At 36.7% G+C, this 14,820-nt stretch overlaps 1 protein-coding gene and 1 long non-coding RNA gene across 7 annotated transcripts in view; one reads left to right on the top strand and one right to left on the bottom strand.

The window, feature by feature from the left end:
• Nucleotides 1–13,880, bottom strand: part of LOC145218746 (uncharacterized) — a 41,310-nt gene extending 27,430 nt beyond the window's left edge. Inside the window, exons 1-2 of the long non-coding RNA XR_013857716.1 lie at nucleotides 13,814–13,880; nucleotides 2,872–2,913 (exon numbers count right to left, since the gene is read on the bottom strand). This is a non-coding gene — a long non-coding RNA (uncharacterized LOC145218746). The remainder of the gene's footprint in view (nucleotides 1–2,871; nucleotides 2,914–13,813) is intronic.
• LOC145218743 (SH3 and cysteine-rich domain-containing protein 3-like) lies at nucleotides 4,665–14,296 on the top strand. 6 transcript variants are annotated; one of them, XM_080086152.1, is made up of 15 exons: nucleotides 4,665–4,812; nucleotides 6,564–6,684; nucleotides 7,181–7,309; nucleotides 7,598–7,642; nucleotides 8,078–8,169; nucleotides 10,038–10,110; nucleotides 10,335–10,364; nucleotides 11,022–11,087; nucleotides 11,376–11,663; nucleotides 11,838–11,878; nucleotides 12,000–12,082; nucleotides 12,263–12,314; nucleotides 12,379–12,519; nucleotides 12,638–12,778; nucleotides 13,827–14,296. In XM_080086152.1, exons 1-14 carry the CDS (start codon nucleotides 4,726–4,728, stop codon nucleotides 12,743–12,745), a joined length of 1,356 nt encoding a protein of 451 aa, XP_079942278.1. In that variant the 5' UTR covers nucleotides 4,665–4,725; the 3' UTR covers nucleotides 12,746–12,778; nucleotides 13,827–14,296. The 6 variants fall into 6 exon arrangements, with proteins under 6 accessions (XP_079942278.1, XP_079942277.1, XP_079942280.1 ...); XM_080086151.1 differs by having other exon boundaries at nucleotides 8,075–8,169; XM_080086154.1 differs by lacking the exon at nucleotides 7,598–7,642.
• Nucleotides 14,297–14,820: the final 524 nt, after the last annotated feature.

Genomic DNA, 14,820 nt, shown 5'->3' with positions numbered 1-14,820 from the left:
AGTTTTGAAATTAGAAACCAAAGGTTTAAAAACATGCTTGCTCGTTGTTTGGGAAAAGTCATGCGAAACTTTAAAAAAAATCCAAACAGTTATTTTGAACCGAAAAACCGCTTTGGAAACCACTTGCGCTTTAGCAAAAAAGTGAATTGAAGTAATCGCGAGAAATCGCTTTCGGTTAATATAAACGTCTGTCAAAGAAATTTCTTCAAGCGATTACCAATTAAAGTTCGATCTTCATGTCAATAATCAATTATTCATGGCGCATTCATCAGACATTGTGTAGCGGAAAGAATAAGACGCAAGTGAACGTGACGATTTAATCAATCGCACCCGGAAAAAAATCCGTCACCCCGGCATTTAACTTATGTCTAAGTGATTTGAATCAAAACTGACATCAGTAAGTTCAACTTAAATTGGCTGTTTGTGCCATTCTTTCTTGTTTAAAGCTTGTTGTGAACAAGATAACCGCTACATACGGCATTTAAAAGAAATGTGTTTTAAAAACAAAATTCCACCGCATGTATACATATAGCAAAGACATGTGTTGCAATGCACTGATAACTGGAGCAGAAATTGTTAAAACTACTTAAATACCTTGCATGTACTAAAAATTTTGTTCGAAATAAGGACATGTGTTGTAATACACTGATAACTGGAGCAGAAATTGTTAAAACTACTTAAATACCTTGTATGTACTGAAAATTTTGTTCGAAATAAAGATATGTTTTTTTTTTATTTTGACCAACTACAAACATCTGCAAAACATCGCAACCTGGGTATTGATGGGCACATTGTGGCTCAATGACACGTGACAGAAACTAATTTTACGCCAATTAAACGTCCGTTCATATACAATTACACCATGACACAGACTAATACGCATTTACGAAACCATAAGTCGTGTGAAAAAAATGTTAAAATGTTACAGCTTCGCCCTCGGAACATGAAATTTGTCAAGGCAAGATACAAAATTGACATGTTTAGAATTCAGTTTTAATGAAATTATTATTGATTTTTTTCTGGAGTCTGGGAAGGCTGGTAAAACGTCCGCCATCGAGGAGAAGCATTACACAGTCGATCGAGTGGAATTGGATGACTGCTGTACATTGTATAGAAATAGTAGAGCAGGATTTACACTATGGTGCTAAAGGGCAGTTACTTGGTTGTTTGTTTGAAAACCAACATTAATAGTCACAATTTATTTTTTAATTACATTTTTAAAGAAAAATAGTCTTAGCCGCAATCTCAGTACTGGTCTGAAGCGATTTATGAGGAGGATTCTACACATATGTTGTTCAGTTTGACTCCCACTTGGACTGTATTTGTACTGAAAATTATACTTTCGTGGGATTTTAATCACTATAAAAGATGAGAAAGATGAGAAAAATGATTTTAGAAAGACGTTAGTTTTGTATAATCAGGTTGTTGTTGGATAAAACGCACATCGCAACAGTATCACCGTCAAATCAAACTGATTATTGTATAATGATGTTCTTGAGCGAGCGATTCGTGTGAATGTGCAAGTGTGAGTACATGCATGAGTAACGACCTCGTTACCCTTGCCCACACAGATTAGCGAATCAACTAACATAAATAACCACAGTAGCCGAGGAAACAGCACCTCAGCAACTTGTCATCGGTCACATAAGTGCGTCGCATCATGAATAAGCCATTCACATTCACAGCATACAGTTGAGGAAGCCACAGTTACAATCAAGATAGATAGGTTCAACCGAACATCTAAGTTTCTTTTGACAAAGAAAAATATTGTTTGCAATCCTATAAACAGTCGGTTACAAGGAAAAGAGTCGATTTTTGTGCTGTGTTTGACTCGTACAGTCGTTGCAAGGTATATAAAAAGAAAAGTCAATCAATAAATCAAGTGGTCATATAGGCCAACATGAAGGTGATTGGTATGTTTACATATGGCGTAGAATGCAAGAAGTCATCCATTGCAAGTCTACCAACAATTATCTCTATTTTCTGTTTTAACAGACAACTTTTACTTTAAGTTGTATAGATAGGGCGTCGCCTTTTAATTAATACAGTTTTTTTAAACAATTACCAAAGGTTGAAGGTGAGCGCAGAAAGTGGAAGTTGTGTGTTGTTGTTAAATCTACAGTATAGTTCACAGTTCGTGACTTGAGAACACAACAAAACAACTGAAGGAGAGCGTAAGATCGATATGTTTAATACCGTCGACAAATGTCCCTATGCGATTATGTGTAATTCGTTCGCCAGGACAACAAGGATTGATTCAACATGTTGAAGTAGGATACATATACGACACAAAAACGTTATAAGACAAAATGCATCGGTCTGCACGTGAAGGTCTTAAAGTTGAACACGAGGCAAGCCCACTGCATGTTGTATTTTAGTGGTTGCTGGGTTACAAACTCTTGTTGTTTGGTTTGTAATTAGTTAATATGTACCAAAATACGACAGTTTCAAGTTCTGAAATTGTTAAGAACGTTGAAAGGGTAAAAACGTTGTATTTTGTATGAAGTAAATGCCTTCAAGATCCACATGAGAATTAAGCGAAAAAGAAAATTTTGATTTGTTTAACTGCAAAATTCATTAGTTTTGGTTCAGGGAAACTTCAGGTCAGATATAAAAGCCATAATTTACCTCAATAGAAGCGATAGACTATTTTTTTAAATGTTTGGGGTGCAGTAGTAGTAATTTTTATTAACCACAAGTAAATTCTTTAAACATTTTTCAGTTTTGTATGAGCCGGGTAAGTTCTATCATCCATCGCAAACCAAGACTTTGGACGTTACGTAAACGAATTCGCAAGATAAAGGTCATTAAAAGGTTACCCTGCGTATCACAGTTGTGTTGTTCAATGAACTACAAGAAAATATATCCTACCTGTTTTAAGTCGATTTTGGGTTTGTCTTCTGATCCCACTTACTGTATAAGTAAAACACAAAGCTTTAGTTTATTGCAATATAATGATGAAATATGCCACACGCGGTACATAACAAATTGAAAGAACGAAATAAATAAACTTGTATGTGGCATGTGTGTAGCTAGGGTTACCATCAACGTGGATCCCAAAATAAGGACAATCGGTATATTAAAATATCGTACGAAACGAAACAAGCGTTTTTGAACAAATTATTGCACTGTGACATATCACATGCCATATTTTGCCAGAAACAATCTGTTCCAGCAACTCCTTGTTCGTTCCTACAGCTCAGGTCTAGGTTTAGGTTTACTTGTAGCAGGGATTTTACTTTTAATTGTTGAAAATAAGACTAAATACTGACTTAAGTCAAAAACAGGGACATTTCTTGGAAATACAGACAATAAACTTTATAAGAATTGCCCTATAATATAATGACAAATCATAGGAACGAAGACGGTATGACAACCTTGTGTCTAGCAGTATCTACATCTATACCATTAATATCAGGTATCGCATTTATTCAAAACTTGGTAGAGTGTCATTATTTAAAACTTAGAACAACGCAAAATACGAGAAGTGTTCGTACAAAATTGCAATCTGCTTCTTTACATAAGATTAAAAGAACAAAGTCTAATTAAAAGTGCCTGTTCCATAACACAATCGAGATAGTGTTTTCAAGTAGATCGATCCAAGGTAATACATACGACAGGGTTCCGGCAAGGTTAATTGCTTGTCTTGGTACAAAGGGTAATTAGGACGATCGTCCAGAGGGATAAACGTAATGAGTTTAACAGGAATTTGTTGAAGTACTCTTAGCGAAACATTTACGTATACATTCCATGTTCTAATTAGAATTGAGCCTTTTTTGCATAATTTGATTGCAAATGTCGTACATAAATAGTGCACCAGAGAAGCACCATTTCATTCTGGTTGACCGTATATGAAAATGGCTGATTGTCGGCGCTTTCAAAACAAATAGTCAGTTACCGATTAAAGACAAAATGCGGAAATGATTACTGGTTAAAGACGTCGACAACCACCACAAAGACTTGTAATTTTACATTTATTTGAGTGATCGATTTTCTATCGACTGAAGATTTGTCTTAGGGATCGCTATTGAGCTCTATTTTGAATTTAGTATTATCGCATGTAAATTTTAAAGGAATAGTCTTGAAAGAGAGATAGCTTCAAAGAGTCCCGTAAAATCGATTACGTGAATGAATAGAGAATATATATTGAAGCAAACATATTTTTGATTAGTTATTGGAAATGTGACAATATACACAGGTGGTAGGCCTACCTTGATCTGAGAAGAGTGTTTTTGCTATTATTTTCATACACAGTTTTTATTTAGCAATAAATAAACATCAAAATTAGGAAATTAATTTTATAGCCTCTGAGAACGTCTGAGAGAAGACATCCACCGGAATAAGTCAGATATTTTAGTTTTTCTACTCTCTCAACAAGTAGAGAACGAGTGACGACCAACCGATCGCTTTGTATTTTTGTCGCCACCTTCCTATGCGTGTAATAGGGACACATCAGGCAGAAAAAATGTTGATTGGCAAAGTGTCATAAAGTGTGAACCGGGAAAAGCGATCCTTTTTTATGTAAACGCCACATAGTTATTTTTAACTCAGCATGAAAATATCTTCCAGGCTACAGAATCAGTAATGAACTGGCATGAAATATATATACATATATTCGCCTAACTGGCATCTTAATATGAATCATTTCATATTGGTTATTGTTAACGTTTGTTATTTAACAGATAGATGACAACCATAGATGCGGTTCAACGTAGCATATAATAAATGGACAGTTTGGCAGTAGGTGGTGTGAGAAGGACGCAGCCGTGGCCAACTAAAACTTTGCAACAGGTGCCAACTATCCTAGTGGAGGTATGAGCAAAGGTTTACTTTTAAGAGTAGTGTCTCACAATTTGTTTGTTTTAGTATAAACGTAGTTGCGTATATTCCTTTGGAAAAAAAACAGCACATATTTAGTAAAACTTTCGTCTGATTAAGCAACACTGATTAAGTAACAAACAACGATTTTACGGAAACAAAGTAGCATGCAAAATACATCTTGTGTATATACGGTAGTTGGCGTTGTTGCGCGAAAGATCTCCCGAAAAACGGGGAAAAGTGTTTACTACTATTACAATTGAAACTTGCGACTTAAATTAATTACGCCAACTTTCGAAAACCCGCTTACACCAAATCACTTCAAAAAGATAAAAAATTTTCAAGAGTAAAAAAACCAACACATTTTAACTTTTGACAAAATCCATGTTCTGTGTATATGGACTGATTTTAACAAGAAAATAAAAAGTGTGATCGGTTAAACCAGTGGTTCCCAACTTAAGGTTCGCGGACCCCCAAGGGATCCGTGAGATGGTTTTAGGGCAGTGGTCGTCAACCTATGGGTCGCCTAAACTTTTTCTGGGGTCGCGAAATGTCGCCGAATTTAATTTAGCGCATTTTAAAATTGATTACAGAAAATGAAACTAATATTATGTTCTTTTAGATCGCAACTTTTGCTCTTGTTTTGTAGTTCAGCTTGCTACCTCCTGTTGCAATTAAATCGTGGTAGTGGAAAAACAGAAAATGCCTTTATCGCGTAACAATGGGTTTCGACAACGTGTATTATGACTCAACACTATAAGTTTGTATTATTTAAGGTGACACCAGAACGAGTGAATAGTTATTTATGCAACGTATCCAACTATGCCAAATTTTTCTAATCCCGTTTTCAACCACGTGGCTGTGTGATGCAGGATTTAGTGCAATGAGTGTATTAAAAACGAAACATCGTAATCGATTGGAAGTGGAGCATGACGTGTGGTTAAGCTTGTGCAAAGTCAAGCCGTGGCTTCAAAAACTTGTGGACAGTATACAGGCGCAACCATCTCACTAACAGTGCAAATTAAATGTTGAACAATCTGACAAGTTTGTGTTCCGAAAATTGGGTTTATGTCTTAAATGAAACGCCTTAAAAACTTTTTTCGTAATACTTTTGTATCGCCATATTTGTTTGTAATTATGTACAGTTTGTGTAATTGTTCTTTCGGTTCAGCATTACTATAAACATTTTTCTCAGTGTTGAAAAAAAAAGAAAGGTCGCATGTAAATTCTGATTTCATTTTCCCTTAAATTGGGGTCGCCTATAAAAAAGGTTGAAGACCACTGTTTTAGGGGATCCGTGGACGTAAATATTTTTAGTAAGTTACCATTAACCAACATTTAAATATTGTTAAGTTTCCAAACCGTTTTTAAAATCTTTCATACGAGTGTAAACTGTTTATTGCACCTTTGGACCAGGAACAAGCACGTTTTTGTGATTGTTACCTCCATTCTGACATCACAACACACACGGACAATAGTTCTTTGCTTCAAGATTTGTACACCAGAAAATTTGACTGTTACAGTAGAGAACTTCATTGATATTTAAGGTCTGTGAAGGTTTAAATAAAATGGTGCCCCAAAAAGTATGATACCGTATAATGCAAGAAACGTGAAAGAAAAAAAGCGGTAAAATTACTTGGGGGTCCGCAGACCTATGAAATTTATGAAAGGGGGTCCGTGACAACAAAAAGGTTGGGAACCACTGGGTTAAACTAACTTGAAATTTATTTTTTACAAAACAACAGGAGATTCAGGAGTTGTCCCGGGCCGAGACTGTTGTCTCAACGATCGACCATCGGGATAATTCATGCGAGCAAGACAAGAAAGACACTAGAACTAAAACCGTGTCGTTGAAAAAGTTTCTCGGTAGGTGGCGCTCTAAGACTGCAAACGTGCGTCTGATTGTTGCAATGGCCTTGGCGCGCCTGACCCATATACAGTCATAAAAAACCTGATCGGGATTCGTCCCCGGGGGGTTCCTGGGTTCGAACCCCGTGAAAAAAAAATAATAATAAATAATAATAAAAAGCAATGGGCAACTGCCATTTTTTGCTAAGTTTAAAGCCCAACTAGCTTTATAGCCTAATTTAATCAATTCTCCCAAAACTGTTTAGATTTGTTCAGCTGGTAAAGCATATTAAAAATTTGCACAGAACAATAAATTTGAATGTGTCTGAATGAACACATTCAATTTATTTGTAAACTATAGCATGCACGGCAAGAAAACAAAAACATGGCCAAAACGAAAACTGAAGTTTCGCCGTTTAATTTACCTCAGCACATCCACTATATTTTCGATTTGGCTGTAGTACTCTGCTAATTTGTTCAAGATCATTTATATAATGTTTATTGTGTTGTTTAGTGCCCGATATTTTTATGCGACGAGGTTCGGAAAAAAGCATACCGGAATTGACGGTCAACGGGCACCAACTTGTCAACCACAATTTTAAAAAAGCAACGTTTTGTGATGTCTGTCACAGACTTCTTGTAGGTAAGATAACTGGGCAATAAAAAAAATACTTGGACACTATATGTATCGAAAATATCACCACTTTATGAACATGGATATAGCCTTTACCAGCCCAATCAGAAAATCTTACAAATATCCTAAGATTCATTTTTTTGCAACAAGGGGGTATTGTCAGAGGACTTAAGCCTGATTCACGCATTGATCAAAGGATAAAAGGGCGCATGCCGTTCAAACAATCGATGTCTCATTTATCAAAGAGACCAGTTTGCATTTATTGAACTGACAAGGTGTGTTTTTATTTAACTCAAGGAGTAGATTTCAACGAGAAAGAGGCACCGTGTGCTACAGTAGTAGGTATAAGCACTTTTCGATTGAATCATGGACATGTTTGCAATATCGCAACATGACAATGAAGCCTTGGGTTTGTGGATTTCAAGCATGATTGGAACTAAAAACCAAATATTGATTTTTTTGGTCCACTCTTCATTTTACATGCCAAACCTTTGGCTTACAATAAGTCAAAAACGAAATTGCACTTCGTCAATTTCAATTTTGCACCGGCATGTACCAACTTTATGATTTTCATGCACTTGTGAAAGCGATGTACATGAATACATTGCTGTCAGGCTTCTAATAACAGCATGCTGTTTTTATATCACCGATTTGAAAGATCAAAGCACAATATTTTACACCTAACTTGTGATCTTTTAAACTTAACACAAGCCAAGCATGAATATTCGTACAAACTAAGCCAAGACAAGAAACAAGGTTGTACCATTTTTGCAGCAGGTTTGCAAAGACATGGTCTTCGTTGCAAGATATGCAAAGCAAACTTGCACGCCAACTGTGCTACACAGGTCGAAGAATGCCAGGGTGTTCCGGTAAGTCTGTTGTGTCGTTTACAAGTTATATTGCGTTTGTTGAACGGCCGTGTAATTAAGCAATGAATATCTAAACAAGATATACATGCTTTGGATGGCAATACGATACTATATAGTTTCAAATTAACCCAAAACCAAGTTAAGTCGCATATGTTACGCTTTAGATAATGCAAATATTTACAAGAACAAGAGTTGCTACATGCTACAGGACTTGCAAATACAGTATAGGCTTGTGGATTGAAATTTCAATCACTGCTTAGACAGTGCTTCGCAAGCCAAGTCCCTAGAGAGGGTCGGAAGCCGCAGCGTTGCAGCAGGGGAACGAAGCAGATACATTAGCCGAAGACACATCGACGAGGTGTTAAGGGGAGGAAGAAATAATTAGGCAAGGCCAGGAGGGCATATAGACGGCTTTCGAAAATGGAACGCTGTGGTTTAATCAATAGAATCATTCAACTCAGCTCGGTGTGAATTATAATATGCACGCCTTTTGTTTTACTGGTTAAGTGATTTGTAAGCGAGGTGTTGGTAAAAATTAGATTAGTTAAGAAAGCATGGAAACGTCAGATACACATCTCGACGATAAAAGTAATGAAGAAACCAAGAAAAAACAAAATGAATGTGACATTGATTCTGATACTGAGGTGGTAACTGGATTTCAGGGCATTGTTTTCGAAGATCAAAAGACTCAACCAAATGGTCATGTAAAAGTCAATGCAGAGAAAGCAATGGAAGCGAACAGTACAGTGGTCAATAATTCTGAACCTCAAGCGGACGACACGGAAGATGTGGTAGACACATTAAGCCAAAGTTCCCAAGAGAAATTTAACGAGCAACCACCTAAAGTTGACCACGAAAAAAACTCAAAACAAATGCTTGACACGCAATCTGTACAAAACAGCACAGTATTAGCCACGGATGACCTTTCTGGCCCAAACGGCTCCCTGTTAGAAGACAGGGCAAGTAGTCATATGAACAACGGTTCAGCAGATTACAATTTACAAGACGAAAAAAACAATCAAGCAGTCGTTACACACATGTCCATTAAAGATAAGGAGATTTCAACATCGAATGCTGTCAAGCCGTGCTCGAAAGAAATCAATCAAGTAGCAATGGAGCGTGATTCTGAACACGGCAACACTGAAAAGCATGAAATTGATGATGGGGCTAAGCCAACAGACGAAGGCATTGAAAATGCAGAAATAGACACTAGTAGTAGCGAAAACGTTCAAAGGGAACGAAAGCCACTGTCGAGGCGGAACAAATCCGTTGGAAGCTTTAGGAAGTTTTTTAAGAAGCACAGGCATTCAACTAGCGTTGGGGGATTGAGGTCAGATTCTTTCTCGTACCCCAGTTCACCAAATGCTTGCAGAGTCGCGTCGAGTCCGTTAACACCTTTGGCTGACGATGTTTTCAACTTAGTGGACGCAACTACTTCTGCTGACCAAGGAAAACCAGTAAAATCAATGTCAGAATCAGAAGAATATACTTCAAAACGTCGCCATAGTTTCAGAAGCAAGTTTGCATCTTTGCCAGCGTATTCAAGAAGTAGAAGCCAAATGGATGAAAGAAGCTCGCAAGGCAGTCTTTTGTGGAAAAAAGCTCAGAAAGCATTTGTAAGATTACAGAAAGATTTCATATGTGTTAAATATGTCATCATTAAAAAACGCTATTAGAAACTGAAGTCGTTACTTTAAATAAAAATGGCACTAAGATCGTTTACACAAACGATTAAGCCTCTGATACACGAGATTATTTTCGCTAAACATTGTAAATACCTTATGACGGTAGAAAAAATAATGAAGCGTTAATGCTTGATAGTACCAAGACAACTCAACAACTGGTAAAAACATAAAATATTTTTGCAGTTGGGTTCATTCAGTTTCAATCGACAACTTTCACCATCCGGTCAAAGTCCTGAAAACGGTTGTTTTTCAACGGGTAAGTTTAGTCTTAACGGCAATGTCAGTTGTTACATTAGGACTTGCAAAAATGTGTCAAATCAATTGTGCTTTGGTTTTTATAATTTTTTCAATGTAAAACCTAGCATAATTGTTAATCGTCTTTAGCCTACTCGAGGACACAGAATTTGAATTTAGACCAGCAGTTTTAGGTTTGCAGCAGTTTTCTTGCAAAACAAACTTTAATTCGTGCATTTTGATCAGGGGCGAAGTTTCTTCAACGCCGCTCTTCCAGTAAGCGGATTAACATTGCATGTGTTCCAATAAACTTTTTAATGTGACATAAAAAACAGGGTCAGACGTTGTGCTAATTGTGTGATGCTGTTTGATGTCGGTTTGGGCGAATGACTTCTTTGCTTTGTGTTTGTTAGTTTTTTTCCCAACATTAACCGATACCGCAGAGAAATACAAGCCAATATTTCTTGAAACATATTTCGTAATTTGTTAATGGATCGAATATGATATATTGGCTTGTGTTTTTCTACTGCAAGTTTAAAAGCGCTAATTATAGGCATCTTCGTTAATGCTATTTATACAATCAAATTCCTTTGCCCACCAAAAGGAAAAATATGTTTAAATTGGTTAATAAGGAAAAAATGGAAGTTTGCCAACAAAAGCCCTTTACTGGAGCTTACGAATGTTAATGTTTTTGGTATTATACTTTACTAAGAAGGTTTGTCTAGCATTAGCAGTTTCAACAATATTGGGAAATGCATTGCTAGATAAGACATACAACACGGTTAACCAGAACCAGGGAAATTAAGTATTGATTTTTATGACACTTTTGGACTTCAGTTTCCTCTTAAGAAATGGGATGGCATAAAAAAGCATTAAGAGCAACATCATTTTGTCAATTGATTTTCGCAAGTCAATATTTTAATTTTTTAACAGAAAACAAAGTGGATTCCGTGTACCAAGTGCTCAAGGAAGGGATTATTCTCCGTACTTGTAAGGAATGTAAGTTCTAAAGTCCAGCTGTAAATCTACTCTTGTCGTCCAGGCGCTTTAGTTTCTAGGCAACAAATAGGCAAATGCAACTACTACTACGAGAAAAGCACACATAAACATTACAGTTTTAACTGTAAATGTCGCCATAGTTTAATCGATAACAACTTAGACACAGTATTTTTAATTTCCCACCATTGTTATTCGTGTCCAAATAGATATTGTGTTCGACCACTAGAGACAACACTTTGGCCCAGTCGCATCTAAAGTTATTCAATAAACAATACAACGCATTTGCAGCTGGATCAAGCGGATGTAGTTCCCTGCATCGCAACTCGTCTATGGACTCCAATCCCTCACCTTCGGCGTCCGATACGAACATTAAGTCCGGGACGGACTCAAATTCACCGCTGATGCGAAAAAAAGGTTCAAATCAGCAACTTGCAGAGTCCAGTGGTGCATCGCCTTCGCACAATCAGGAAACAGCCAGGGGAACACCGGAGCAAAGAGGAGAATCACCCCTAAAAGAACTCACTTATCAGAAGAAAAATAGCAGAAGCCCGTCGCCTGGCGAAGGACCAACCGATGGTAAGTTTTGTCATGCTCTACATTTAGAAGAGTTGTTTGTTTTGGCAACAAAACCTGCACCTGTACCAAAATCGAGCAATTAGTAACACCAGTAACCAACTATCATAAAATCAGTGTATTTTTCTGTATAGTTTTTCATTATTTGAAGTTTTGAAAACAGTGTTTGTTTTGCAGAATTGCAACCCGAGACTCGTGGTCAACTTAAAATACAACAGGTTAATAGTCTTTTTTTACATATACTGCTACTGTTCACAACAAACAGGAACAAAACTAACCAATGCGGGCTGGACAAAACAAACAGCTGTTAAACGCGAAGGCAAAATGTTTATTTTTTAGATGGAACGTTATGTTGAAGAAGGAAACCTTTTCGTTGCCCTTTACAAGTTTGAAGCTAAGCAACGCGATGACCTTAGTTTAAGGTGAGCAACGGCATCTAACGTCACACACGCGTCAGAATATGTTGACGTACACACACCTCAAAATATGTTGACGTCACACAAGGACGACAACGACATTAGTTGTTTGTTATTGATGACTTTTCTCTACTGCTAATACATTGCTGTTATTACTCACAAACGAACATTATTTTTGTAACGCAGGCCTGGTGATAGAGTGGTAGTGACAAACGACAAAGACGAAGCTTGGTGGATAGTAAGTTCAAAACTGTTTGAAACAAATTCTTAAGAACGTTCGTACTAAAACACGTTATTTGCAGGGAGAATGTGAAAACAAAAGCGGCTTCTTTCCGGCAAATTTTGTGATGAGTGTTCGCCCAACGGAGGAGATATGTCACTGCATTCAGGCCACTACCCTTAAGGACACCAACAACAAAGAAATACAACTGAAAAGAAATCAGGTAAATTAAGACCGATTAAAAAGCAAAGAGCGTTTGGTAAGGGTCATACGTTTGGCAACACATCTTGTTGTTAGCTTGCTTATTACAGGTGTTGGCAACCACAGCTTGTTTATTACAGGTGTTGGCAATAAGGCTCGACTGGCCAGTTTCGAACGCCAACTATGTGTACGCACGATCACCGTCTGCAGAGGGTTATGTCCGTAAAGAGGATCTTCAACCTTTATGAAAGAACCACCTTCTAGCAGCCCGCGCAGGCAAGGTAAGCTTATGCAAGGACCACATCAAACAGCAAAATGCACTGAGGCCAACGGGTACATTAGTGACGTCAAGTGCCTGTTGTAGCTGCTCCCTAAGGACGAGCCACAGCTGGTTTTTATATTAACCCTTGATAAGTTAAGGCAGTTACAACACAACGGAAACATCCTATATATTGTACATTGTACCTCAGTTTGGCGTATGTATTGTACCAGGGATGGCGGACCTTTTTAGTTGAATAGGTCATACATGAGATCATAATTCGGAAAGAAAACAAAGTGGGTCACATATTTTATTACATGTCAATGAGAAGCTTGTTGCTGCATCTTCTCTCCAAGTCTTGCAATCCTAGATAGTTTTTAGCTTAATACATGCAGAAGTCATATCTGAGCCAAGACGATTCCTGATACTTTATTTTACCAAATTCATGTGTGAAAACAAGGATTCGCATAAATATGTAGAACCGAACCGCATCAACAAAGTTACAACAAATCGTTTCAAGTTGTACATTTAAATAAACATATCTGTTGCCTCACAATTGACTCAACAATCTGTATTTTAAGACAATACGCAATCTGGCAAAAGGCTTTAATTTAACTGTTGTGTTGCTTTTTAATCTTGAAAGTCTGGTAACCCTGTCTATGGTAACCAGTATAAATTTAAAAAACTACAAGTGGGTCACTAAAATTCCTGTAGCGGGTCACTTTGTGACCTGCGGGTTGGTGATTCGCCACCCTGACCTAGACCATTGTCACACTAGCAACATGTTTCCATTATGTTTTAAAGTGCTTGAAAATAGGACTTAAATGGGTACTTTCCTACACTACATATGTGTGCACTTGAACATTTATGTGTGAACCAGCATATGTATGAAACTGTATAGTTTTGGATATGATAATGGAATGTTTTTTACATCCTCGTCTTAATTTACAAACATTACACATTGCTAAAATAAATAAACAATATAGTTGTACACTACACTTAATAGCAATAAACTACCGTGCACTTACAAAAACTTCAAACAAGCATACAGCAGTACCTTTGTTTTTTAGATTTCACAGATGGCCTCCAGGTTCAAATATGTGGTCCTGCTTTATTTTATGTTGAATCAGAAACAGAAATGAACGCAACATTTTCAACTGCAACAACAAAATGTGATCGAGTAACAGCAGGATGTATGTTTGTTTAAAATCAAAAATCACCAAAAACAAAACCATTGTCTGACTGTGGTTATTGTTTTGTTCTATTTTCAGTTGCAGACACAGTTGTTTTTTTCTTTCGTGTTTTGTTTTTTAGTATTTTTTCAAACAATATGGACTTAAACTATGTGAATGTTTAAATCATAACGCCTTGCCAATCGCATTTCACAACAAGAATTTACCTCTCTTGTAGTTAAACTAGCAGATGCACTGTTCAAATTTACAATAGCAGAGTAAGTTAACATGTTAAGAATGTGTTTAAATGTAAGTGTTTCTGCAATACAGTGTTAGTGTGCGCTTTCATAATACATGCTTCTCTTGTTTTTGCGTGTCTAAATTATCGGAACCTTTAATTTAAAAGGTTCAAACCTTTATTGCCAATTTTAATCACCAGAAACAGAAAAAAACAAGGTCATTAAAATCAGATATTCTATAATTGCATGTTTCAGCCAACTACTTTCTGTTAGCCAAAAAAACATACACAATGAATTTTTATCAAAATGATAACTTAATTCTATAGTTACATTTTTCTTACCTGCACTGTAGTTGGCATCAATAATGTTCAGGAACCTTTGAAGTTGAACCCAAAATATAGCCTATACTCTTTCTTTAAAAGGAACCTAACAAATCAACAATATTTAGTAGTGAAATAGTTTTCAGCAGATACCATGTTGTTTCATATTAAACATGCTCTTTGCAATTTTCATCAACAAAAAGGATTCGATTGAAGTGTTTCGACCCGAAACTTTTACGCGTAGCTAGTTTGCAGTAAAAGAGATTATTAATAAACAAACAACTCAAACATGCACTTCATAAAATCCTACAAAACAAAACGTGCTTTGCCAGC

This window comes from Phallusia mammillata, chromosome 3 (assembly GCF_965637545.1).
Source record: "Phallusia mammillata chromosome 3, kaPhaMamm4.hap1.1, whole genome shotgun sequence".
In the NCBI taxonomy this organism is placed as follows: domain Eukaryota; kingdom Metazoa; phylum Chordata; class Ascidiacea; order Phlebobranchia; family Ascidiidae; genus Phallusia; species Phallusia mammillata.
This window is presented reverse-complemented; position numbering and strand designations above follow the sequence as displayed.